Here is a 26,108-nt window from a genome sequence, read left to right on the forward strand (position 1 = left end):
ATCAAAAAAAAAAAAAGAAAAAGGAATGATCCTTTCTCTAAGGCCATTATACCCTAGTAGGAGATGATAATGATAATAGTTGGTAGTTTTTACTTCCTTTTTTTTTTAATGTATTATTTGTTTCAGGGGTACAGGTCTGTGATTCATCAATCTTAATACAATTCACAGGGCTCACCATAGCACATACCCTCCCCAGTGTCCATCACCCAGCCACCCATCCCTCCCACCCCCACCCCCCCACTCCAGCTTTACTGCCTTTTTTTTTTTGTTAAAATTAAGTCAGCAGCCATGTTGGCCACTTTACTGGTCCGTGAAATTCAAGTCTGGAAATCACTGGACAGGATGATCCTGGAGATCCTTCCGGCCTTACCTTTCTCTGTATGTCAAAAAGCACCAGCATCATCTCCCCAGGGCTCCCTCCACCCCCCTCCCCCACCTGTCATCCTTGGCTCCAGGCCAGCATAGCTGTGCAAGCCCTCCCGCAAGCCCCGCCAAGCCCTGCTGATTTGGTTCCGGGGGTAGAGTGCATCTGCATGGTTCTCGCCCTCCCTCCTTGAGGGCTGAATCAGTTTCTAGGGAGGCCTTCCTGAGCCATGCCATACAGAACCGGAACTCCCACCCACAACACGCATTCACCCTCTCCCTGGGCCCTTCCCTGCTTTATCTTTTACACTATCTCAAACAGTTCTGCTTATCCTGTTTATTGGGTCTCCACTAAAATGAGTAATAGGGGCGCCTGAGTGGCTCAGTTGGTTAAGTGACTGCCTTCGGCTCAGGTCATGATCCTGGAGTCCCGGGATCGAGTCCCGCATCGGGCTCCCTGCTCAGCGGGGAGTCTGCTTCTCCCTCTGACCCTCCCCCCTCTCATGTGCTCTCTCTCTCTCATTCTCTCTGTCTCAAATAAATAAATAAAAAAAAAATCTTAAAAATAAAATAAAATAAAATAATAAAATAAAATAAAATAAAATGAGTAATAGAACGGAGACGATCCTGGCCTCCTCACAGGGAGGACTGCACCTTTTCCTTCGGTCTCCAGTGCCCTTTTCCTGTTCCCTGGTTTCCGCATACCACAGATCTTCCAGAGCAACAAAAGTTCCACCCCCCTGGCATCGTGGCCCACATCCACATCCCCTAAGTCGCCTCTTCGCTTACACCCTCCCTGAGCTCCCAGCACACGTCCCTTTCTTCACCCGGGCTCTGGGATTCACTTCCTGGTACCAGAGGCATTTGTGGCTCCTGCCAGGCCTAGCAGCAAAGCTGGCTAGCAGCACACATGAGAGTGGGCCCAGATCTGGGTTCTGATGCCCACCAGGTGACGACCAACCCCTCAGTGGCTTACCAGCTCCCGAAACTTGGAAAACAAGGTTGAGAACCAGCCCTCTTCTCTGGTCCCAGGGCCCTTACCAATTTTAAGGGTGGACTTCATGTCCCTGACCCTTCTTTCCAGGTGTCTTTGAACTCTGCAGATTAATGACACAACTAGGTTGGAGGGTTTCATGAGGTTTTAATAATAATCTAATAATACTGTTAAACAAAAACAACACATACGTGTCCTTCACTTGCAAAGACACATATGCACACACCTTCTCTTCCTCTCACATAGACTCTGAGGTAGAAAGTGTACTGCCTAAAGTAGAAAAATACTCAACGGGCTGAGCCATGGCCCAGACCACAGGCTCACAAGCACTTGGTTGAAAGGTGGCCGCTTGAGAGCAGGGCCAGAGGCTGGGCCGGTTGCACTGAGGCCTTGGGGAGGCTGACGGGGGCCACTAGCTGGACATCCCCGGCTTCCAGCATGACAGCCCGCTCAGGGGTAGCTGGAGAGGGTAAGGGATAAAGCTCAGGTGGCAGCTGATCTTGTTCCAGCCTCCAAGGATAGAATATTCCTGCCACAGAGAATGCTCTCAGTAAACATTTGTTGGATGAACACAATGACAGGCGAGGCAGAGAGGAAGAATTCTGAACACATCCTGGGGATCCGGCCCAGGATCGGGGAGCCAAGCCATGGGACAGCACCTCCACCTATTATTTTAGAGGTGGCCAGGGAGGTGAAAATACCATCTCTAGGAGCCTTGGGGTACCAGCTCTACTGGTTGGTGGGGGTGGGGTCGGGTGGGGAAGGGGGTCTCTTCTTTCCTCCCAAAGTGTCTTGTATGTAACTGGAGCCCTTGACTCTCCAGGGCCCTGCTGTTCTCATCTCGTTCTCATCCTCGAAGGCAGGCCTGTGTCTTTACTCAACTCTGGTCTCCAGCGCCTGGCACATCAGTCACCAAGCGCTTCCTGAGGGAATCCAGGCCCGTAGCAGCATCATTAGCTTATCTTCTGCGTTCTACCAGTTGATTCCATCTGGTCTGTGCCTGCCGGCTCGGGCCTCGCCTCAAAGGACCCCATTCACCTCTCCCTTCTGTGGCAAAGCAGCCTCATCCCTAACCCTGGGGAAAAAGTTCTGAGCCAAGTGGGTCAAGCGCCTGTTGTGAGGCAGCGGATGCCCCTCGAGGGAGCGGACGCCCTGGGCCCCATCCACCCGGTCAGGCTCCCAGCGGCAGCTCGGGTGCAGCCAGCGGTAGTACACGAGCCGCAGAGCCAGGCCCAAGAGGAAGCAGATGCCGCTCGCCAGCAGCAACACCTGCAGTGGGATCCCACTGGGCAGCCAGGTGACGTGGGTCAACCAGGTGACCACCATGAGGACGCTGTCACTCAGGAGGAACAGCAGGTGGATGGTGGCGCGGCCTCGGGTGCGGCCCTCGGCCACGTTGAACCAGGAGAAGTACAGAATGGTGGCCACGGTGGCCCGGTACAGCCACTCTGAGCAGGAGTCTGGCATGAAGTCCGTGCCCTGCAGCCAGACCCACGACAGCAGCACCAGCCACAGGCCCAGGAAGTGCAGGGCCACGTAGTGGGGGAAGAGAGCAGAGAAGAGGGCCACGGCCAGCACTCGGGGCCACAGCAGCAGCAGGTTCCACAGGAAGTAGAACACAGAGGAGCCCAGCCCCAGGCGCGACCTGGGGGGCAGGCAGGTGCGCAAGGCCCGGTGGTAGTCAAGCAGCGCCCACGAGATGCCCACGAAAGACGTGCAGATGCCGACCCCTGCAGAGAGGAAGCGGGCACAGGTGAGCCCTGCGGGCAGCCTGCCTGGCCCTCCCTAGAAGGCACGGGTACCACCCCGAGGCGGGTGTCAGAGCCCCCGATGGCTGAAGGGGAACTGCAGCTGGAGAACATCTGTTCACACAATTGAAAATAGAGCCAATAGGGCTTCAGATAGGGAGTCTGCCCTTCGCCGCAAGGCGTAACTTTTCAGGTGCTCCCACGATGAGATTCTTCCAGGATTGCAGGGGGGTTGGGCTGTGCGACTTACATACCCCCATCTGCACCCTTGTCACCCAACATCTGGCGCCCCGGGCCCCTGGCCACACCCTGAGGACCGTTCAGGGCCCTGTAACCCGTCCTTTCCCAGAAGAACCTTTCTTGGCACTAAAAATCAGTAATCCTGGCTCCCTGTTTGTAGTCTCAGAAATGGAAGCAGGAAATCCCAGGGGTGGCAACCGGCCTGTGGCGGAAGCTACCCTCCAGGCTGGGAGGGCCGGGCCCTGCCACACAGATAGAACGTCCCGGCTGGGACTGGGCCTTCGTCTTGATTTTTCAACACTCGCAGTTTACAGTGGAGATCCTCTCCCACCTCCTGGACTAGAAGCACCAGGATCTCCAGGGCGGGGTGAAGGCAGCATTGGAATGTCTCTAGAATGCTCACTCCCCGGCCCTTTCCCACTGCGGTCCGTCAACAGATGTTTACTGGGAGCCTGTTGTGGACCAGGAAGCCACCCCCCACCCTGGAAGCAGATCTGGGGCAACGTCCTCTCTAACTAGCCCACACTAGGTCTCAGTGGGGCTGATATCCTTGCCGTTTGCCTAGCGTGCTGCATTCGCTGACCTGGACAAGCTTAGCCCACAATATCGGGTAGGCCAGGAACACGTGCCCTGCGAGCTCCAGCCAGAATTTCCCCTAGAGTCACCCCCCCCCCAGGGGACCTGTAACACCTCAGCCCCTTCTGTCTGGGGTCTTAGCACACAGTCATTCTCTATTGCCTTGTCTCTGAGCTCCTCCAGGGTACGAAACATTCTGCTCCCTTGGGGTCCCCAGCAGCCCAGTACCTGGCACATAACAGCAGCTAACTAAATGTTCGCGAAATAAAAAGTTAGGGAAATCTGTCTCTTCCCTCGCTCCCTGCCTCCCCTACACACACAGTGGAGACCGTCCCCAGGTAGCCCTGACCCTAGACACCGGCAGCTGCAAACAGACAAACAGAAGTATGTGCCCAGTGAGTGCTGTGTGCCCCGGTGCAGATCACTTCTCCTCCCTGCACCTCTTGCCTCTCGGGTCAGGTGGAGAGAAGAAGGAACACCAGCCACCATGGCCGCCCGCGCTACCACCCGTCCTCACTCGGAAGGTCAAGGAGCAACTTCCGAATTGAACACAGAGCTGCCTAAGGGACATCCTCCTGTTTTCTAAGCAGCCTTGATCGAAGGGTGAAAACACTCCTGCCCTTCGTCGGAAGCCCCCCGACGCCATAAAGGGGGCCTGGCCACCGGCCCATCACTCACACTGGTAGGGCTCGGCCCAGCCGCTCTGCAACACGATGGCCAGCACCAGCGTGAGCTGTGGTGTCGTCTCCAAGAAGGTCTCGAAGAGCCGCAGCATGCTGATGTCCAGGGTTAGGAAGTCGGCATAAGCCAGGTCAAACTCGGAGGGCGCCTCCTGCTGCCACACGAGGAGCCCCTGCCGCAGCCCCTGTACACACCTAGGCAGGCGGGGTATGGATGCCCCGAGGGGCCGGGTTAGTGTCCGCTGCGCTCCACCTCCCCTCGCCCCGGGCCTGGGTGCGGGCGGGCTCCAGTCCGAGCTCGTCACTGACATGCTGTGGGGCCCTGGGCACGAGCGACTTAACCTCGCCGAACTCGTTCTTTATCGTAAAACGGGGATGGGTACCTCGTTCTTTATCGTAAAATGGGGATGGGTACCAACTACCACCGCCCGGGCTGGCCAGGATGTCCCGGGGTCATCACAAACCCTGTTCCATTTACTTCTTACAACACCCCCATTTGACACATGGGGAAACAAGACCAGAGAGCTAATAAATGGTAGAAACGGGATTCGGACCCAAAGCTGTGTGAATTTCAAAGGCATACTATGAAACTGCCCCAGGTCGTAGTTCTCAAATTTTAGCAAGCCTAAGATTTTCTTAGGACCCTGTGGGGGAGGGGGGGGCCATTGAAAGCTTCTGTGCACAGGCAGGATAGGTCAGATTGTGCTGTAGAAAGATCTCTCTGGCCGTGGAGAAGTGGAAGGGGAAAAGGGGTAAGACCGGAAGGAAGATCCATTTAAGAGGACTGTCCAGAGTGGTGGGCATGGAGGCAGACACAGAGTTAAGGGAGCCCCGAGGTTGGACAGACAGGCCCGGGTGACCCATTGGCATGAGAGGGGGCAGTGGAAGATGCACCCTGATCTCCCCCACCCGGAACTGTTCTTAGTTGGCTATTGGGAGGTGAGCCCATTCACTCAGTGCCAATTCATTCATCAGAAATTTACTGTCACTTCCCCTGGATGGACTTGACACACACTAAAGGAGCAGGGGGGCAGGCCCAGGTTGGGGCTCTCCCTCAGCAGGAGCCCCTGCCCTCCTTCCTGCCCATTCGGCATTTTATCGAGGCCCGTGCAGTCCCTCACGGAAAACTGCAACATTCAAAGCTCCTCTTGTCCACTCCTAGAGGCTCAACGCAGCTTTGTCAAAGCAAGATCTGGAGAGAATCTGCAAAATGGATTCAAGAGCAGATCCTGGCTCCAGCCACCCCATCCCAACCCAGACCACATGGTGTCCTGACTCCATCGCTTGACTCTGATCCCTTGGTTTCAGCTTCTGCATCTCTAGAGGGTCCTGCCAGTTCTGAGAAGGAGTACAGCCCACACAGATTTTCTGGAACCCAGCCTGCGCCCAGCCCTGGCTGGCTCAGGGGACACGAATGAGTCAGACCCCATCGCTGTGCTCTTGCTTGCTTTGGGGACGAGAGAGTGGGGAGAGGAGGAGGGGTTGAGGGAACAAGCTCTGCTCTGGGGGTCAGGGCTGCTGAAGCTCCTGGGTGACCCCGGTAATTTGTTGAAGGCTTACTCTAAGCCAAAGCAACTTACTGGTCTTATTTCGTTTAATTTCGTTTCATCCCTACCAAACAGAGGCAGGCGCAACAACCATCCCCACCAGAACAACGAGTAAACTGAGACCCAGAGGGCTCAAGTGACTTGCCCAAGGCTCCACCCACAGCAAAAAGGAACATTTTTTGTATGAAACACATCACCGGTCTGCCATTACACGAGAGTCCACCAACAGCCAAGCACCAAGCTAGGCACACTCGGCTCTTGCCTTCACTCCCCACAACAGGCCCGCCTGCCACACCTGTCTCTACGTTCCTGCCGCCTTTTCACAGAGGAGGAAACTGAGGCTTAGAGAACGCAGGAATGAGGCCACAGATGGCAAATTAGCTAGCACGGGAGCCCAGACAGGTCTGACTCCAAATCCTGTGCCTCCTTTTCTTCTCTGGGCTTCAGTTTCTTCCCCAGTGCCAGGGAGGGTAGGGCTAGATGGGCTCTGAGGGCTCTCGGCCGGCCTCTCTTTCTTCGGGGCGGGGCGGGGGGGCGCTCACCTGTCAGCAGAAGTGCCCACAAGGGCTTAGCTTGCTCTCCTGGGCCCCCGATCCTCTCCTTCCCACCCCCTTCCCGGTGTCAGGGCTCTCCCCGGCGCTAGCAGCCCGGCCGCAGGTGCCGCCGGGCTCCGTTCCGCTTCCCTCTTCCCGAGGGCGTGGTGCTCACCTGTACAGGTAGCCCAGCTGCAAGAGATGCAGCAGCGCCAGGCAGCGGCCGGGGGGCTGCGGCGCGTGCAAGCCGGCGGGGTCGGCGCGCAACCAGACCCAGCTGAAGAGCTGCAGCGCCACCGAGGCGAGGCCCAGCAGCGCCAGCACCAGCGCGGCCCACAGGTAGCGGCCGCTGAGCACATACTGGCCCGCGGCCCACAGGTCGGCGCCCAGGTCGATCAGGAAGGCGGCGGTGCCCAAAAAGCCCAGGACCACGTCCCAAAGGAGCGCGGCGCGGGGCAACCAAGGCATGACCCGCCCGCCTCGCCCCCGCCTCTCCTCTAGGCTCCGACCCGCCCTCCCCGCCCGGGGTCGCCGCGGCAGGAAGGAGGCAGGCGCAGCCCTAGGGGCCGCCCAGGGCCCGGGCCTCCTGGGCGGGACTTCCCCGTCCCGCCCTGTCCGGGGCGGAGCAAGGCCCCGCGGCCCCCGCGGCCCCCGCGGCCCCCGCGGCTGGGGTCGCCGGTGCTCCCCACCCCTGCCCGTCTGCGCCCCAGAAGGCCGCCCCCGGCCGTGGCCCTTACCCGCACGCAGCCCCGCTGAGCCCCGAGGACCGCCAGGCCCGAAGACGGCCCGGCCCGGCCCGGCCACACCGCCCTTCCTTAGCTCGGCCGACTTCTAATTGCCTCGCGTTGCAATGAGGCGAAAGAAGGCCGCAGACGACGGAAATGGCCCGGGGAGTAGCGCCCGGGGTTGGACCGCGACCCCTCACGTCCGCCTTGTGGCAAAACAAGAAGGCCCGTTCTGATCCCCGATTGCGGGACTTCGCAGAGTGTGCCTCGAGTTCGAGCGAGGGCCGGGGAGAACGAGGGCACGGGATCCCTAAGGCGCATCTTCCCGGGGCTCAACTCCGATTATCCAAATGGAAGGGGGCCGGGGGGGGGGGGGGCGTTCAATAACTGTTCAGTAACTCTGTACGGGAGTTGCCAGAAGCATTGTTTACATATGAAAAGGGACAATGCACAGAATAAGATGCTCCAGGAGCACTGTTTTTTGGATTTAACTTGGAAAAGAAAAAAGATGTGCCGGGGTGGGGGGAGGTCTTGGGCGCTTCCATTCCTGACGCGGCTGCTCCACGCCAGGTCCCGCTGCGGCCGCCGGACACGTGTGGCGCCGTGGCCCCGCGGGGGAGCGGCCGGCGGGCGCCCCCGGGTCAGGGCGCGAGCAGCGCGCGCCCGCCCAGCAGCGCCGCGAGCAGGAGCGCGAGCCGGGGCGCGGGCGCGGGCGCGGCGCCGGGGGCGCGCAGGCAGGCGGCGTACGCGTCGAAGGCCACCTCGCGCAGCGCGCACACGTGCTCGGCGCGGCAGGCCGGGCCGCAGGCCTCGCGGTCGTAGCTGACGGAGTTGTAGACGTAGTAGCGCTGCAGCGCGCCGGGGTCGTCGGCGATGCGGCCCAGCGCCGCGTGCATGGAGCGGGCGCTTGCGTCGGGCACCCGGTAGGCCTCGGTGAGCCGGTACTCGAGCTTCCAGAGCGGGGTCCCCAGCGCGTTAGCCTGGCTCAGGTTCACGAAGTAGGTCACCATGTCCTGGAGAGAGGGCGTGAGGGGGGCAGGCCGTGAGGTGCTGGCAGCTTCCACCCCCCCCCATCCTACCCCCCGCCTTGCCCCCCCCCCCCCCCGATTCTTTATAGCTCTAACAATCACTGCTGCTGGTGAGCATTTCCTACTTGCGGGGTATGCCTGGTATGCTGATGCGGGAACTGCACTTACTACCCCCATTTCACAGATGAGGAAACTGAGTCCTAAAGAGGTTAATTCATTTGTCCAGAGTCCTACAGGTGTTTAGTGGCAGAGGCGGGTTTGGAATCCAGGTTGGTTTTTTTGTTTGTTTGTTTGTTTGTTTGACAGAGAGAGAGAAGGAACACAAGCAGGGGGAGTGGGAGAGGGAGAAGCAGGCCTCCTGCGGAGCAGGGAGCCCCATGCGGGTTTCGATCCCAGGACCCCGGGATCATGACCGGAGCCCAAGGCAGACGCTTAACAACCGAGCCACCCAGGCGCCCCTGGAATCCAGGTTGTTAACTCCGTGGCCTACTCATTTTCTGTCCCAGGTACGCAGAGAAGCTCAGTAAATATTTACAGAATTAATGGATAAAAAGCAACTTAAAGAAGTGTCAGGGAGTGCCTGGCTGAAAGAGGTTATGGAATTGTGGTTGAGGAGGGTTTGAGATACACCCAAGACTCCTAGGATCAGATGCATCTTCAGAACTAGAATCTGGAAAGGCTTATCTGTCTGAGGCTTTCCACTTAAATTTGTGGGCCTGCCTCAGGTCACCAGCCGTGGGCTAAGAGGAGCTGCCATGTATGGAGGGCAGCTTCCCCCTGAGGCACGTTACCTTATTTCATTCCGTGCTCTCCAAACCCTGTGAGGAACTGTTACTCCCATTTTACAGATGAACAGAGGCAGGAAGAGGTCAAAAATCTCATGAGGGGTGGAGCCAGGATTCAAACCCAGGCCTGTCTGCCTCCTTTCCTGGGAAGGCACGTTGGGGGTGGAGGGCACGGGGAACCAGCTGGTGACTCCTCTGCTAAGGCCCTCTGAGTGCCCATGTGGACAATAGGCCACACTCTTGAAAGACCTCAGACCTCTTCTCTGTGTACACAAGGACCTAGGTCATCCCATCCAGTCCCTGGTTTTAAGTGTCCTCTCTCAATCACCCGATTAAATCTCTATACCCTCCTCTTCCAGGGCCTCCAACTTGATACCCAGCTGCCTCGTCCTGGGCATTTTCACTGGGACACCACTTAGACCTCGCCAAGTTAACAGGTCCCAAACCAGACTTCTGATCTTCCCTCTGAAACCTGCTCGTCCCACAGTGATCCCAGTTCAGTAAAGGGCAGCTTCACCCCTCCAGGCGCTGAGGCCAAAGCTTGGCTCCTCTCTTTCTCTCACACCCTCATCCAGCCCACCAGCAAATCCTGCCTTCTCTGCCTTCAGCAGACATCCAGGATCTGGGGCATCTCGCTGCCCCACTGCCACCCCCTGGCCCATGCCACTGGCACCCCTCGGTGGTTATCGTGGTCACTTCCTAACTCACCCTCCCCCCACCCCCATCTCTGCCCTTGCCCCCTACAGCTTGTTCTCTGCATAGCTGGCGGGGTGAGTTTGTAATATTGTAAGTCAGAATATTTAATTCTGCCCCAAACCCTCCAGATCCAGAGTCCTAATCACGGCTGATGGGATCTGACCTCGTCCCTCCCACCCTCCCCTTGTGCCTTCCTCTGCAGCCACGACCTCCTCGCTCTCGCCTGACACACCAAGCACAGTCCCACCCAGGGCATCTGACTTGCTCTGTCCTCCGCCTTCCCCGGATACCCGAGTGGCTCCCTCCCTCAGTTTACTCAGAATTCACATGTCACCCTATCAGTGACACTTCTGTCCCACCCACCTCACAGCATGCACGTGCGCGTGCACACACACCCAACAATGGGCACACCTGCCCCCTCACTCTGCTTTGTCCTTAGTGCTTCTCTCCACGCCATACTTAACGTTCCTTATTATTTATTGTGTGTCTCCTATAAGAACGTCAGCTCCAGGACAGTGGTGACTTTGTCACTGTTCACTTACATAACTCCTGAGCTCAACACAGGGCCCGGCTCATGGTAGATGCTTAGTACATTTTGTTGAATAAATTAAGGAATACTATTTCTTTGCCATTTCAGCAATCACAAGCCCATCCCACAAAATGAGGGGTTGCTCGATGAGTTAGGTGCCTGCTTTGGCTGAGGCCTAGTCGGTGTAGGCATGAGGTGGGCAATGGGCATGAGGTCACACTGCAGGAGGCCTTGAACACCAGGCCAAAGAGATCCAGCTTATCTTGTGGGCGCCGGGGAGCCATTGAAGGTTTTTGAGCAGGAGAGAGACAAGTGCTTTAAAAAGATTAGTGCCTGCTATAGTATGTAGTAGATGAGCTACAGCAGGGCAGGGCTAGAGGTAGGGAGGCCAGGTAGGAGGCTGTGATCTAGGGTGAAGGGAGATTTGGGGACAAAGAATTGACCTGACTTGGTTGCAGATTTGGAGTGGTTCAAGGGAACCTGAGCTCTAGAAGAGGGTGGATTAGCTGGAAGGAGTTAGGCAAGGCTGTGATACATTCAGGTCCCTCCCCATCCTCCCCCTCCGGCCCCAGCAGACCCAGGGCTCCTGACCTGCAGGCTCAGTGTGGCTCGGTCGTATTCAAATACCCGGATGCCTGGATTGTTGGCCCCGTTGACCACTCCAGGTAAGGTGGTTTTCCATGGGGTGACTCCAGGGGTAAGGAACATGACACTGATGGGAGCACCTTTCAGGAGAGAGACCATGGGACTGAGAGAGAGGCTGGCAAGAGGAGGAGGGGGGTGGGCAGGCAGCTGTCCTCCACGGCGAGTACCTGCATCATCATAGAACATCCGGAAGCTGTCGGTGTGGTGGTGCCCGAAGAACTGCCCTGCGATGACTCGATGGTGCTTCCGGACCACCTTCAGGTACTCCTCATTGAAGCCCTCCCGGAACCACGCTTTGTTCCGCGTCTTCTCGAAGAAGCCCGGCGGCACGTGGCCAATAATGTACACCTGCAAGGAAAGGGTGCCCAGGAGGGGCTCAGGGGTGCCCCCGCCGGCCCCTCACTTCCACCTCGCAACACCTGCCCCTCTCGCCAGAGGCAAGCAGACAGGCTCCAAGGTCCCCCCAAAGCCCGCCCCCAGGCAGATGCCAGCACTCTGAGGCCCCAGCAATGATTTTACCAGGTTTCCCACCTCGTGCCTTCGCGCAGGCTAAGCCTGCCACCTGGAGTACCCTTCTCTTTTTCCCAGGCTGCCGTGAGGATGGGAAAGGCCCCTCTAGGCGCCAGGCTGATGAAGGACCCTCAGCGATATCACTGTGGGCCCCTTGAGTGAGTGGCTGAGTTTGTGCAGAGGTGGGAGACTTGCTCAGGAAGTGATCCCAGAGAGGTAGCAGGTGGAGGTGGGAGCCCTTACCATCTCCTTAGCTTGGGACGCCCGGGTCAGCACATCTTCCAGCCACCGGAACTGCTGGCCGGGGTCCGCCATGCCAGCCGTCTGCTCATTGTTGCTGTAGTACAGATTGGTGTTGAGGACCACGATTCGCCCAGCCCCACTCAGTCCCGGCAACTTCTCAGAATAGAAGGCACCTAAGGTGTCACAGCCAGGTAGAATCTGAAGGGTCCCTGCCTCGGGCGAACACGCCTCTGTGGCCCTCCATCTCCCACCTTCTCCAGCCCTCGTGTCCTCCCTTCCCGTCTTTCCCGTAGGAGGGGCATGGTGAGAAGCGCGGAGGCTCCAGAGGCCCGCTGCCTCGGCTCAAGTCCTGCCTCCAGCACTTATAGCTGTGCAGCTTGGGAACAGTTTGCCTGCAGCGCTCTGTGCTTCAGTTTCTCCCTTTCTATAATGTGAAGAACGATAAGATGCGTCTGCCCCTCCAGATCCACTGTCAACCCTGTTCACTCAACTCTCTGTCCCAGAAGCTGATCTCTGTGGACTAAATCAACGGGTTTCTGGTTGGGTTTGACCCGCTGGGACTGAGGACAGGGAAGAGAGTAGCCAGGGTCACCTTGGGCTGGCTGTGTCTCTGGATCAGTGGTTCTCAGCCGCTGATTTTGTCCCCCAGGGAACGTTTGGCAGCGTCTGGAGACATTTTGGGTTATGGCGATGGAGGGTGTTACTCGTATCCAGCATCCGTGGATGCTACTGAACATCCTACAATGCATAGGGCAGCCCCCACGATGAATTATCTGGCCCAAAATGTCAGCAGTGCCAAGGGTGGGAAACCCTGCCCCTTCCTTATTTCATGAGGAGTCTTGAAAAGTGCCGAGAGTAGTGCCTGGCACCCAGTAAATACTCAGGAAATGGTCACTTAGGATCCTCATTAGAGCCGTTGAGAGCATGGGCAGCGCAGTCAGCCCTGGATTCTGCTCTCAAGTCGGCCCCTCTAAGCTGGCTGATCTTGGCCAAGGGACTTGACATCTTCAAGCCTCTGTCTCCTTATCTGTAAAATGGGGATAAAATCAGTACCTATTTCCTGGGGTCGTGGTGGGGACAAAATTTGATCAGACCGCGGCAGACAAGGAAGTACTTATACTTGCAAATGGTGCCAGTACCTTCTTTGAAGAGAGCGATGGATTCGTTACTGAGCCAGGGTCTCCACAGTTCTGCTACCTGATCATAGATGTTGTTGCTCCCTGCCGGGAACTGGTTTTTGGGGTGAAAGTCATGGTTTCCCAAAGCAGCGTAGACTTTGGTATCTGGGATGAAAAAGAAACATATAAACATGTTTATGTGAAAGTGCTCAGTGGAGTTGGTACTTTTCAGGCTGCCCCTGGCCGTCGGAGCCCATGGGGAAGAGCCGTAGCACGGATGAGCGAAATACAGAGATAAACAGAAAACAATATTCAGGAGATTCTGGCAGCACATTGCTCAGACCTGGGAAGGAAGAGCAGTGAGTTCTCCGATCCCAGTTCCTAACCCCATTCCCAGCAGAGAGTTTCCTGGTGGGAAGGAAGCAGCAGAGGACGGGAAGAAGAAAGCTAGATCCACATAACCTTCCCATCCCTTCTGAGTCCCTTGGTAATGCAGTGCTTCGTGTTCTCATCCATTCCAGGTCCAGTTACAGTTGGGGAAGGGGTCTGGTTCACCGTGGGAGCCTTAGGAGTTTCACGCATTCCGTGATTCAACAGGTGTTTACTGACACCTCGTGTGGGCCAACACATAGACCCCGGAACCAGGCACCCAGTTCCAGTCCCAGGGGCCTCAAAGTGCAGTAGGGTTGACAGGTATTGAATAATTAGGGGTGGGAGGATTGTCACAAAAAAGGGAAGAGCCTCTTGCTATGGAAGTGGGGGTCAGGGTGGGAGTCGGGGTCAGAGAAGGAAGTGTGGCTTGTGAATGACCCCTCAGCGGGAGGGAGCCCATCAGATCATTTCCTTTACATCTGTGTCTGACGAGCAGTAGTTCCTCAATAAATGTTTGACGAGAAATAAAAACTCCTCTGAGCTCAGGGTAGGGTTTTGCCGTTACAGGAGCTTGGCATTCCCCAGCGAGTGAGTGACCTTGAACCAATGAGGGAGGCGGGCGCCTCTAATTCCCAATGAGGAAGATGTTTTCACCAACTTTTTGCCCTGGAGAGCCCACAAGATCTGGGAGGGCTGAAAGCTCCACAGAAGGAGGAGGTCGGAATCCCATCAGGAACTGTTTGCCAACCCAGAAACCACCTCTGTCACTGCCTGGAAAAACCACTTCTTTAATATAAATGCCAGCAGCCATTAAGAATCCTCTTAGAGGGGCGCCTGGGTGGCTCAGTCGGTTAAGAGTCTGACTCTTGATTCGGCTCAAGTCATGATCTTGGGGTCGTGCTTAGCGGGGAGTCTGCTTGAGAGTCTCTCCCTCTCCCTCTGCCCCTCCCCCCCTAAAATAAATAAATAAATCTTAAAAAAAGGATCCATTTAGAAAAAACACAAACCCCTGGAATTCCAAGGACAGATGAGAAGGGAGGGAATCTTTCCCCTTTTTTACTGCTTCTTTGTGTCGGGCACTGTGAGAAGCCCCTTCCTTACAAGCATAAACATGCGGGCACGACCTGGCATCTAGTTCACAGCCAAGTTCCCTCCTCCTAGAATGGTATCTCACTCCTAGTAGAGACTCAGTAAATATTTGTTGACTAGATGAGTGAGTGGATTACTTAATCCTCACAAAAACCATTCGGTCAGGCACCATGATTTTCCTCATTTTGTGTAGACAGGAAACGGAGTCTCCAGGGCGTTGCCCAGCCGGAAAACAGCCGGAACGCGGAGCAGGCTCTGCGTTCGCCACTCAGCTGTGCTGGAGAAAACGGGCCAGCGTTCACAGTGACTCTGATGGGGAACACAGGTGGCACCTGGCAGGAAGAACACATGACACATGTTGTGGACCCAAAATCTTGAGCTTCTGTCCCTTCCTCCTCTCCAGCGATTTGCCTGACGTCTCTGTGCTTTGGCTTGTTTATCTATAAAATGGAGAGTGTTCTGCTTGACCTGTGTTGCTGTAATTCTCAATTAAGATAATGTGTCCTTTCAGTTCTAATATACTCTCATTTTAACATCTCTGCAGGTGGGCTGTGACTTCTCATTGAGGCCACGAGAGAGCACCGTCATACTCTAACAGCACTTTTTTCCTTAGCAATACATAAGATAATAATGCATCTAACAGTCGATGGCATCTTGGATATTAGGAAATTCAATAAATGTGCAAGTGTGTTATAAACGAGAGGACCTTCTAATTTACATTTGTATGTGAACTCATAGTTGTAAAGCGTTTTCTTTTTTTTTTTAATATTTTATTTATTTATTTGATAGAGAGAGAAAGAGCACAAGTAGGCAGAGCGGCAAGCAGAGGGAGAGGGAAAGGGAGAAGCAGACTCCCCAGTGAGCAGGGAGTCCGATGCGGGACTCGATCCCAGGACCCTGGGATCATGACCTGAGCCGAAGGCAGACGCTTGACCGACTGAGCCACCCAGGCGCCCCTTTAAATCATTTTCTTGTCCATTATTTCACTTTTATTCCAGAAGCCCCTGCGGAGCAGAGGAGAGTGCTCAGAGTCAGATCTGAGTTTGAATCCCTCCCTAGGAACTGACTAGCTTTGAGCCATCGGTGCCTTATCTACACGTCCAGACAACCGTGCATAAAATGATTCACGTTGAGGGAGGCCAGATGCCTCGAGGTCAGATGTGGGATGGTGACAGCAGCTGAGGGCCCCCCCTGGAGTGGTGGCGGGGGTGGTGGGTCACAGTGGTGCTCAAACCAGGATTTGTGTCCCCGCCCTTGCCACATGACCTTGACCAGTTTGCTTGACCCCTGGGCTCACATTTCTCACCAGTAAAATGGAAATAGTAATAGCACTTCTCTCCAGGAGCATCACAACAGAGAATGAACTACAGCATATCAGATTCTTAGAGCAGCGCCTGACGCTTAGCACTCAGTACAGAGATACATGCAGTTACTACTGTGCTAGTATTTATTTCTATTATCATCAGTCCATATCCAGGGCCTGCGGATCCGTGTCTAAGACCTTTAGAGGATGCACCTGTCCCAGAACCCGAAGGAGGTGGGGGTGGGGGCTAGCGGGCTGCTCTGACAGGTCCCCAGCTGACAGCCTGAGGACCTGATTCGGTCCCTGGCACCTTGTGTTCGGCACATTTTCAGGGGCACTAGATGGGGCATGCAGATCCCATTCTCCCTGTCACGTCCCATGGGACTACCGCCACAACCACTCACAGGCTCTGCCTGCTCTCCTGGGCTCGGAAGGCCTTGGAAGCACCGAGAACAGTACCTGGACTGGAAATCAGCATCTCCCAGAGGCCCCGGGAAGCCAGGATGGTTTAAGGGAGGTGGATGGCAGCTCTGGGGCCACAGCAGGACATAGGGCTACGTACGAGTCCCCATGAGACCCGCCGGGAACGATGCCTATAAATAACTGCAGGTGCCCTGAGAAGGGGCTGTGAGTCGCTGTAAAACAGGCTCGGGGAGAATGCAGTGAAACGTCAGGCGTTTCCGTCCATAGGATTCTGCGTGGCAACACAGGCCAGGGATGGCTCACGTTCCGCGATCGGTCGCTGTGAGACCTGGCCAGCAGCCGGCGTCCTCCGTGGTGGACGGTCCTTTCTCCACCTCTTGCTGCCATTGCTCTCCCACCCCCACGGGGCCAGACTCTGCCTGGGCTTCAGGCAATGCTGCGGGGGCGGGCGGGGGGGGGAGACCCCCGACGGTAGGGGGCTTACCTGGAAAGACCTCTCTGATGAGCCCGGTCAGGCGCCCCACGATTCTCAGCACCGCTGCTTCTCCCAGTCTCTCGTTGGGCACGTGAGGTGTGTCATCACTGCAAAACACCACCGAGCCGGTTCTGTGTGGGCAGCTCAGGAAGGGCCCCGAGAAAAGGAAGGGACAGCTCAGCCATGAGGAGACAGGCCGTGGAGCTGGCCCTCGGCAGCCCCTGCGAGGGAAGGGCCAGGCTGGAGGCGGGAGTCACGCAGGACAGAGTTCAAACCCGGGCCCTGCCGGGGACCTGCTGTGGTTCCCCGGGCTGGCTACTTAACCTCTCTGAGCCTCCACTACCTCATCCGTAAAGCAGGGATAAGAATGGTACCTACTCCTACAGTATTTGTGAGATTTTAATAAAGCAGGGGAAATTATATATATAAAATGTAGACGAGTGGGACCACTCTCTTCCTTGTAAAGAGCGTATTTCCCGGGCAGCTGTCCTAACTTAAGCTCCAATAAAATTCTTCTCCTCTTTTAAAAAATAAATAAAAATTAAATTAAATAAAAGGCAGAATAGTAGCTGCTACGTTGTAAGTAGTAGTATTATGTAAAGAGGGAATCTTGGGGGCACGAATCCCATCTGCAAGTCCCCAGGGAGCTTGGGGTGGAAAAGCCATCTCTGAGTCCTGCTCCGTTCCCCAAGGGTCCTAAGGAGTTGGGAGCTGGCATCAGCGTTTACAATTCATCTCTACGGCAGATCCTGGACCAGCCCTAGGACCGTTTAGTCCCCTGTTCAGCTAACCTAAATTTCTGGATCCAACTTAGAAGAGAGGCGCATGGATGGCTCAGTCAGTTAAGCAACTGACTCTTGATCTCAAAACAAAATCCAACCCCCCCCGCTTTTTTTCTAGTTTGAAGGATCTAATTCTTTCTTTTAGAAAGCACTTCCAGTTTCTGCAGGTTACCCCTAAGGGACTGAACTTGCCCTGAAAAGTCAAACTTTTTAGAAACTGAATTATAAAAGGTCCCAGAGGTCATCTCATTCAATGTCCTCTGTCTCTGCAAGGTCCCAGAGATTTCCCAGCAACATCATGTTTCTGTTACAGGATCCTGAATTTCCCAAAGCAGTCGCCTTTCCCAGAGGGATCCCGTCTTTCAGAATGTTCCTCCTCAGAAAATCCAGAGCCTCCCTGAGCACGATCACCCTTGGGAGCAAGAGTTCAGGGTCAGAGCCTAAAGCTCACTCTCTTCTGAGACGGATTCCCAAGCAGCTGTGAGACATTGTCACATCTCTGATTCCTGCCAACTGCAGGGTCCATCTGAGGGTCATTCCCAGTCACTCCAATGCCACACTGAGGGCCAGCTGGGGGCATCACGGGCCTGGTCCTGCCCTCTACAAGTGTCCAGTGAGCAGGAAGTCAGCGCGCCGGCCAGCCTTCCTCACCAGCCCCCTGATTACCACTTCCTGTGAGATGGAGTCAGGTGCCCTGGAAAGCTCCCACATCCCCCAGTGACCCTCTCTCCCTGCTGGGATACAGTGGTCAGTGGGCTTGTCTGCATCGCCCACAAGACGGGGAGCTCCTTGAAGGCCAGTCGGGGTTTGTATCATCTCGGTTCCCCAGCGTCTACCCGGGGCTGAGCACAAGACAGGCTGCCCAGCAAGGGAGGGAGAAAGGAGCTAGTGAGTGAAGGGTGGACCACGAGGGGCAAGGACAGCCAGTTCTGAGGGAAGTTGGAGGACTCGCAGCAGCATCCTTGGATGAGATGCAGAAACGGAGTCTGGCTGAGTAGAAATCACCCACCCCACAAGCTATCCTCAGGCAGAGCGGTGCTGTGACCAGTGACAACCCCCGGGGCCAGGGCAGCCAGGACCACTTTCGGCCCCCCTACCTTCTTCCCTCCTCGCATGTGGATCGCTAAACCCCGGTGGGAGTGGCCCCAGTATTCATCCCCCTGACTTAAAATCTGGGAGTTCTTGGGGCATCTGGATGGCACAGTCTGTTAAGCCTCCGACTCTTGACTTCAGTTCAGGTCATGATCTCAGGGTCATGGGATCGAACCCCTTGTCGGGCTCTGCACTCAGCGGGGAGTCTGCTGGGGGTTCTCCCTCTGCCTCTGCCCCTCCTCCTGCTCTCCCTCCCTCTCTCTCTCTCTCAAATAAATACATAAATAAATCTTAAAAAAATAAACTAAAATCCAGGAGTTCTCCACATACCCAGATGTGCCATGACTGTGTCCCCAGCCTCAGAGAGAGCTGCGTTCTGCTAAGGCTAGGAGACAGAGTCAAGGGCATGGACCGTGGGATCAGCCAGGCCCACGGTCTCTTGGGCAGGCTGTGTCCCTCAAGCTTCAGGTCCATGCTCTCTGAATCAAGGCTGGTATGAGGACTAAGGGAGCTGGCGTGGGGAGGGTGCCAGATCTGCAGGTGGCATCCAGCAGTGGCCCGGTGAAGGGTGGCTTTTGTGGTTGCTCTCACCCCGTCCAGAGGATGAAGTCTGGCTCCGGCTCGATCACCTTCATGGCATAGATGGAGGAGTTGATGAGGACCCAGGGAGAGTCGCAGAGGTAGTCGCCCCAGGGGCCTGCGCTGGGCACCGGCTGGGAGCCAGCTGATGGGCACACCTGGAATGGGTCTTCGGAGACCTTGTAGTCAGGGTCAAGGTGCAGGTCAGAGATGTGCCAGAACTTCCCTGCAGGGGAAAGGAGACCCTCTTTGATGCTGGTACCTCCCTGAGCCTGGACGGGGAGGAAGCCCTGGGGCGAGTCCCGGCTGGGAGAGAGCAGGCTGCAAATGTGAAACAGTTTCCTCAGAAGCCAGGGTTCGGAGAGAGAGTCGCAGGTCTGACTTTGCCCAGGGAGGCACTGAGAGGAGCAGAGAAAAAGCTTGGCTCTGCCCCTGACCTGTGAACCTTAACCCGTGACCCTTGACCCTCTCCATTTCCCCACCGCAGGGGACCCAGCGGCGGGGGTGGGGGAGGGGGTGGGCTTCATGACCCTCAAAGAATCCTTTGGGAGTTCTAAGCAGAGTGCTTGTTTGAAAGCAAAGTTTGGGGAGTACCATGGTGAAGCACTCAGGCTCTGGAACCACCTACAAGCTGTGTGACCTTGGGTGAGTTGCTTTACCTCGCTGAGCCCAGAACTAGAGCCAGATCTTCTCAGGCTCCAGGGAAATACATAAAAAAATCTGACCTGAGGAGCACCTGGGTGGCTCAGTCGGTGAAGCCGCTGCCTTTGGCTCAGGTCATGATCCCGGGGTCCTGGGATCGAGCCCCGCATCGGGCTCCCTGCTCGGCGGGGGGCCTGCTTCTCCCTCTCCCTCTGCCTGCCTCTCTACCTACTTGTTCTCTCTCTCTCTCTCCCTGTCAAATAAATGAATAAAAAATTAAAAAAATAAAAATCTGACCTGAGAGAAGCCTTACAACACGAATTACACTGTAAGATCTTGTGCATTAATACCAACAGAAACCTGGGGAGTATGTGTGAAGATGGAGTTCAAGAAAAGGAGGGACCCAAGGGGCGCCTGGGTGGCTCAGATGGTTAAGCGTCTGCCTTCGGCTCAGGTCATGATCTCAGGGTCCTGGGATCGAGTCCCGTATCGGGCTCCCTGCTCCTTGGGAGCCTGCTTCTCGCTCTGCCTCTCTCTCTCTCATGAATAAATAAATAAAATCTTTAAAAAAAAAAAAAAAAGAAAGAAAAGGAGGGACCCAACTACAGATTGGGCTAAAACTCGCGTGTGTGTAGTGGTTGGTGATTCTGGATGCAGCTGGGAGTGGTCCTGTTTGCCGAAGCGGTCCACTGAAACCTGGTCTTAGCTTCCAACCAAGGCTGGCCGAAATGCCAAAAATCTCTTGGCACGAGGGGCACCTGGCTGGCTCAGTCTGAGGAGCATGTGACTCTTTTTTTTTTTTTAATTTTTTTTATTATTATTTTTTAAGATTTTATTTATTTATTTGAGAGAGAGAGAAAGCACATGGGGGTGCGGGGGGGGGGGGTCAGAGGGAGAAGCAGACTCCCCACCGAGCAGGGAGCCCGTTGCGGGACTCGATCCCGGGACTCCAGGATCATGACCTGAGCCGAAGGCAGTCGCTTAACCAACTGAGCCACCCAGGCGCCCCGAGCATGTGACTCTTGATCTCAGGGTTGTGAGTTCAAGCCCCATGTTGGGTGTAAAGATTACTTAAAAATAAAATCTTAAAAAAAAAAAAATCTCTTGGTGTGATCGAGAGAAAGGAATTCCAGCAAAGAAACAGGCCACGTGGGGTGGATTTGTCATCCGTACCCAGCACAGGGCCTCGGATAAGTAGTTTCAACAATGCTTATTGAACAGATTTGGCCTTGCCCTAAATCCTCTGTTTTTGGCTAAGACAAGGGTGAGGCCTGGGATTTCCTCACCCTCCATCACTTCCTCCTCCATTTCCTCTGTCACTCAGTGCCAACAGTAAATCCTTCCACCCCCGCTCCCAGCCCAGGAAACCCGGCCCGGGCCTGGAAGCCCCTGGCTTCCCAGGGTTGCTTTCAGGGTGGATAGCCATGGCACCACCCAAGCCACAGGACATTCCTTGTGGCTCTAGGAGAGGCCCGAAGGTAAAGTCCAGCCCCTGATCCTCTCTCCAAGACTCCCCCTCACCTCTCCTTATCTAAACCTGGTCCCAGGAAAGGATCAGAAGCTTGTTTACACTAAGGTGCAAATGATTGATTAAGTAAGTCATGATTCCTCCCAAGGTCATTACACGGTTACCACAGCCCTGGAGGTACAGTTGACCCCCGGACAATGCAGGTTAGGGGCACCGACACCCACACAGTAAAAAATCTGTGCATAACTGGCTTGCTCTCTTTCTGCCGCCATCTTGGTTCCGCGTTCCCCTCACAAGTTTTTAAGAATATTTGACTCTGGAGCGCCTGGGTGGCTCAGTTGGTTAAGCGACTGCCTTCGGCTAAGGTCATGATCCTGGAGTCCTGGGATCGAGTCCCGCATCGGGCTCCCTGCTCAGCGAGGAGCCTGCTTCTCCCTCTGACCCTCCCCCCTCTCATGTTCTCTCTATCTCATTCTCTCTCTCAAATAAGTAAATAAAATCTTTAAAATAAAAAAAAAAAGAATATTTGACTCTGGGTTGGGCAGCAGAACGGATCCCAGTCAATTCAGGCCTCCTTTTTATTCCCTTCAGAAATGCCTGGTGAAGCCACAGAAACCGTCCCTGCTACAGAGCAGGAGCTGCCACAGCCCCAGGCTGAGACAGGGTCTGGAACAGAATCTGACAGTGATGACTCCGTACCAGAGCTTGAGGAACAGGATTCCACACAGGCAACCACACAACAGGCCCAGCTGGCAGCAGCCGCTGAAATCGATGAAGAACCAGTCAGTAAAGCAAAACAGAGCCGGAGTGAAAAGAAGGCACGGAAGGCTATGTCCAAACTGGGTCTTCGACAGGTTACAGGGGTTACAAGAGTCACTATCCAGAAATCTAAGAATATCCTCTTTGTCATCACAAAACCAGATGTCTACAAGAGCCCAGCTTCAGATACCTACACAGTTTTTGGGGAAGCCAGGATCAAGGATTTATCTCAGCAAGCCCAACTAGCAGCTGCTGAGAAACTCAAAGTTCAAGGTGAAGCTGTCTCAAACATTCAAGAAAACACACAGACTCCAACTGTACAAGAGGAGAGTGAAGAAGAAGAGGTTGATGAAACCGGTGTAGAGGTTAAGGACATAGAATTGGCCATGTCACAAGCAAATGCAGTCCGAGCCCTGAAGAACAACAGTAATGATATTGTAAATGCTATTATGGAATTAACAATGTAACCATCTGAAAACGAGGACTTTTTTTGGTGTTTCAAAAGAATAACTGCAGCTTGGTTTGAAATTTGTACTGTTTCTATCATTAATAAAGTTATGGCTTCTTGTTGGATGAAAAAAAAAAATCTGTGCATAACTTATGACTCCCCCAAAACTTAACTACTAATGGCCTACTGTTGACCAGAAGCCTTTACTGATAACATAAACAGTCGATTAACACATATGTTGTATGTTATATGTATTATATGCTGTGTTTGTACAATAAAGTAAGCTAGAGAAAAAACATTATTAAGAAAAATCATAAGGTGGGGGCGCCTGGGTGGCTCAGTCATTAAGCATCTGCCTTCGGCTCAGGTCATGATGCATCAGGCTCTCTGCTCAGCGGGAAGCTTGCTTCTCCCTCTCCCACTCCCCTGCTTGTGTTCCCTCTCTCGCTGTCTCTCTCTCTCTCTCTGTCAAATAAATAAATAAAATCTTTTAAAAAAAAAAGATAAAGATAAATCATAAGGGGGCGCCTGGGTGGCTCAGCCAGTTAAGCATCTGCCTTCAGCTCAGGTCATGATCCTGGGGTCCTGGGATCAAGTCCCAAGTCGGGCTCCCTGCTCAGTGGGGAGCCTGTTTCTCCCCCTACCACCCTCCCCCCTGCTTGTGTTATCTCCCCCCCAATAAATAAATAAAATCTTTAAAAAAAGAAAAATCATAAGGAAGAGAAAATACATTACCGTACCGTATCAAAAAATCTGGGTACAAGTGGACCTTCATAGTTCACATCTGCGTCATTCAAGGGTCAGCTGTACTGATCATTATCCCCGTTTTGCAGATAAGGAAACTAAGGCTAAGAGGTCAACATGCCTGAGATCGCACAGTAAATGGTTAAGGTCCTGTGGCTCTCTATTTTCTCCCAGGAAGGTGTGATTGCTAAGGAGGTAAAACCAGTACCCTTTTTTCTTTTTTTTTTTTTTTTAAGTAGACTCCATGCCCAATGTAGGGTTTGAACTCATGACCCTGTGATCAAGAATCAGATGTTCTACAGACTGAGCCAGCCAGGTGCCCCAAACTGTTGCCTTTTTATTTTTGTTATGTCTTTTTGTAGACAGTCTATACGGGCATGTTTCTCTTTTACCCAAACTGAGAGTCTTTGTTTATAATTGGGGAAATTCAAACTTGTCATACAAATTGTGATCAATATATGTGAAATTACTCCTACAGAGACAAAATCCCAAGCCAAAGAAACTAATTGCCCCATTTCAACTAGTACATGGGCAGAGTTGGTGGGCTCTCCTGAGCCCCTGCCTGGAGACTGGAAGGGGGTCGCACCTGCTTCCAAGCCTGAGGCCGGGCTGGCCAGGTCAGATAGGGTGAGAGGCCCTTCCTTAGCCCTTCTCTCTGGAGTGCGGTCCTCTGGCTTCCTCTGAAGAGCACGCAGAGACCATTCCCCTGCCTCAAGCAGGCTCTTCTTCAACTAACCATAAAGAGGAAGCAGTTCTGTCCCCTTGATGTCAGTCCTCTAAGAACTCAGGGAACATTGCTTCACTCCAGAAACTCCTTGTCCGCTGACGGGCTCACATGTCAGCTGTCAGTTTCTCTCTTCCCACAAGCTCCAGTCTAGTCAGAGTATAGAACTGAAACTCCTTCCAGCCTCCCCCGGATTCCTAGTGGGGGGTGTGTGTGTGTGTGTGTCTACGCATGCGTGCGCCCCAGCGGCCTGACTCCAGGAGAGGCCAGGATAGTGGAAAGAATGGCGCAGAGAGCAGGGGGCTCCACCTCCTTGGGCTCTGGTGTCTTCATTGTGGAGGCAGATTACACAGACCTCACACAGACCAACCCACCGCACTCATTTGTCTTGCACGGCCTCTTTCCTGGTTCCTCTGGTGCCTTCCCCAATCCTCCCCAGGTCATTGATCGAATGGCTGCTTTCTCCTTCCTCATTCAGGTCTCAGCCCAAAGGTCACCACCTCAGAGAAGGCTTCCTTGACTACGTTTTCTCAAGTTCCACTCCCCCCGCCAAAATCTGGTCACTAGCTATCACCTCCCTCAGTTTTATTTTCTTTAGAGCGCTCTCACGTGATGAAATGATCTTGTTGACTTGCTTATCATCCATCTTCCCTGTCTACAATGTCAGTTCCCTGAGAGTGTGCAGCCTATCCTGTTCATCTCTGCGTCCTCACCACCTAGAACAGTGCCTGGGATGTGGAAGATGCCCAAATATATATTCAATGAATGAGCAAGGCTGTGGGGAGGATGGTGGGACTAGTAAGCCCTCAAAGAATGTTAGCGAGGTGCCCTATATATGCTTATTTCATTCCATCCTTGCGGCCATTCTGTGAGGTGGGATTCTTATGCCCATTTCACAGGTGCGGAAACTGAGGTTCAAACCCAGCCCTCTCTGGCTCCAAAGATGAGACACAATGTTGACTCAGAGCCTCCAGAAGATGGCTTTTATAAAACACCTATGTTGCCCATAAAACAGTGGGAGCCACAGGCTTCTATGGAATTAGTCACAGACTGTGAGGAATTAAGCTCTAAAATGTCATGGAGGAGGGGGTGAGTATAAGGACCCTGAGGGAGGTGGGTTATCTGGCTTCTAGTCCAGGCTCTCTCATGTGTTGGATGAGGATTCTGGCAAGCCCATTAGCCTTGCTGAGCCTATGGGTGTTTGACATCTGACCGGCTGTCCGAGAGCAGCAAATAAGATAGTGAAGAGAAAGGGCTGTAGAGAAGAATCCCAATACACCACTGTCCCTGGCAGCTACCCCTGGGGCAGGAGAGACTGGGAAGGTGTGGGGCATCGGGCAGTTCAACACTTATCTCTCAGACCAGACTTCCTCAGATTTTCCTGTGCACAGGGGTCTCATTAAAATTAAGAGTGTTGGGGCGCCTGGGTGGCTCAGTCGTTAAGCCTCTGCCTTCAGCTCAGGTCATGATCCCAGGGTCCTGGGATTGAGCCCCACATCGGGCTCCCTGCTCCACGGGAAGCCTGCTCCTCCCTCTCCCACTCCCCCTGCTTGTGTTCCCTCTCTCGCTGTGTCTCTCTCTGTCAAATAAATAAATAAAATCTTAAAAAATTAGGAGTCTTTATATATTCATGCTGCTTGAATCTTTTACAGTAAGAAAGGATTCATGTGTTCCTTCAGTTTTAAGAAAAGGTATACCAATCTTAGCTGTCATTATTATTCACTAATTATTGAGAATATGAATAAATTTGGTATCAATTACAGTGAGTAGTTGAGAGCACAAACCTGGGTTGAAATTCCAGCTCCACTGCCCACTAGCTGTGGGAACGTGAGCAATTCTGTGCCTCAGTTTACTCAGATGTAAAGGAGGGACAACAGCGCCCCCTACCTCTTAGGGTCGATGTGACGGTTAATTGAGATAACAGGAGATAATGCCAAGGCACTCAGCACTGCAAAGCAGCAGGTAGGCTGAATTTGATCCCTGGGGGCTCCTGCAAGTCCCCTTTCACCATGGAGGGAGAAGGGATGAGGGGGGAGTGGCTGCAACCTTCCCCTGTCACCCCAGCGTCCCCTCAGCTGCTGTCCTCTGCAGATAAAGTGCAGATCCGGGGGCCAGGATTTGAGAACAATGTGAAGACAGATCCTGTCCCCTCCTGGAGCTGGTGGGCACAGTCCAACTCCAGTTTAAATTTTGAGAGCTCAGTTCTAATCCCCATCCCTGGGCAGGCAAAACACTCCTGGTCTTTCTC

General features: G+C 54.2%; 3 protein-coding genes across 3 annotated transcripts; 1 reads left to right on the forward strand and 2 right to left on the reverse strand.

Annotated features, from left to right (window-relative positions):
- Positions 1-1,450: 1,450 nt before the first annotated feature.
- On the reverse strand, positions 1,451-7,180 carry XKR8 (XK related 8). Its single transcript, XM_035019351.1, has 3 exons — positions 6,857-7,180; positions 4,600-4,796; positions 1,451-3,087 (listed from the first exon to the last, which is right to left on the reverse strand). Exons 1-3 carry the CDS (start codon positions 7,147-7,149, stop codon positions 2,378-2,380), a joined length of 1,200 nt encoding a protein of 399 aa, XP_034875242.1. The 5' UTR covers positions 7,150-7,180; the 3' UTR covers positions 1,451-2,377.
- An 867-nt stretch (positions 7,181-8,047) lies between these two features.
- Positions 8,048-21,025, reverse strand: SMPDL3B (sphingomyelin phosphodiesterase acid like 3B). The gene is made up of 8 exons (XM_035019004.1): positions 21,004-21,025; positions 19,088-19,301; positions 16,632-16,729; positions 12,982-13,125; positions 11,843-12,015; positions 11,257-11,437; positions 11,036-11,169; positions 8,048-8,419 (listed from the first exon to the last, which is right to left on the reverse strand). Exons 1-8 carry the CDS (start codon positions 21,023-21,025, stop codon positions 8,048-8,050), a joined length of 1,338 nt encoding a protein of 445 aa, XP_034874895.1.
- A 445-nt stretch (positions 21,026-21,470) lies between these two features.
- On the forward strand, positions 21,471-22,530 carry LOC118020283 (nascent polypeptide-associated complex subunit alpha-like). The gene is made up of 2 exons (XM_035020204.1): positions 21,471-21,495; positions 21,712-22,530. The coding sequence occupies exon 2, from the start codon at positions 21,779-21,781 to the stop codon at positions 22,409-22,411; it is 633 nt and encodes a 210-aa protein (XP_034876095.1). The 5' UTR covers positions 21,471-21,495; positions 21,712-21,778; the 3' UTR covers positions 22,412-22,530.
- Positions 22,531-26,108: the final 3,578 nt, after the last annotated feature.

The sequence above is a fragment of the Mirounga leonina genome, unplaced genomic scaffold (genome assembly GCF_011800145.1).
Source record: "Mirounga leonina isolate KUSES-001 unplaced genomic scaffold, KU_Mleo_1.0 Mir_173, whole genome shotgun sequence".
In the NCBI taxonomy this organism is placed as follows: Eukaryota; Metazoa; Chordata; class Mammalia; order Carnivora; family Phocidae; genus Mirounga; species Mirounga leonina.

Excerpts from the sequence above, each read along its gene's own strand:
- SMPDL3B (XM_035019004.1), bottom strand. The coding sequence starts at position 21,025 with ATGGAGGAGGAAGTGATGGAGG. Across the intron at positions 19,302-21,003 it reads GGAGGAGGAAGTGATGGAGG|GGAAGTTCTGGCACATCTCT; the intron begins GTGAGGAAATCC and ends TTTCCCCTGCAG. Across the intron at positions 8,420-11,035 it reads GAGCCACACTGAGCCTGCAG|GACATGGTGACCTACTTCGT; the intron begins GTCAGGAGCCCT and ends CCCTCTCTCCAG.
- XKR8 (XM_035019351.1), bottom strand. The coding sequence starts at position 7,149 with ATGCCTTGGTTGCCCCGCGCCGCGCTCCTTTGGGACGTGGTCCTGGGC. Across the intron at positions 4,797-6,856 it reads CAGCTGGGCTACCTGTACAG|GTGTGTACAGGGGCTGCGGC; the intron begins GTGAGCACCACG and ends CCGCCTGCCTAG. Across the intron at positions 3,088-4,599 it reads CTGGGCCGAGCCCTACCAGT|GGGTCGGCATCTGCACGTCT; the intron begins GTGAGTGATGGG and ends TCCTCTCTGCAG.
- LOC118020283 (XM_035020204.1), top strand. The coding sequence starts at position 21,779 with ATGCCTGGTGAAGCCACAGAAACCGTCCCTGCTACAGAGCAGGAGCTG.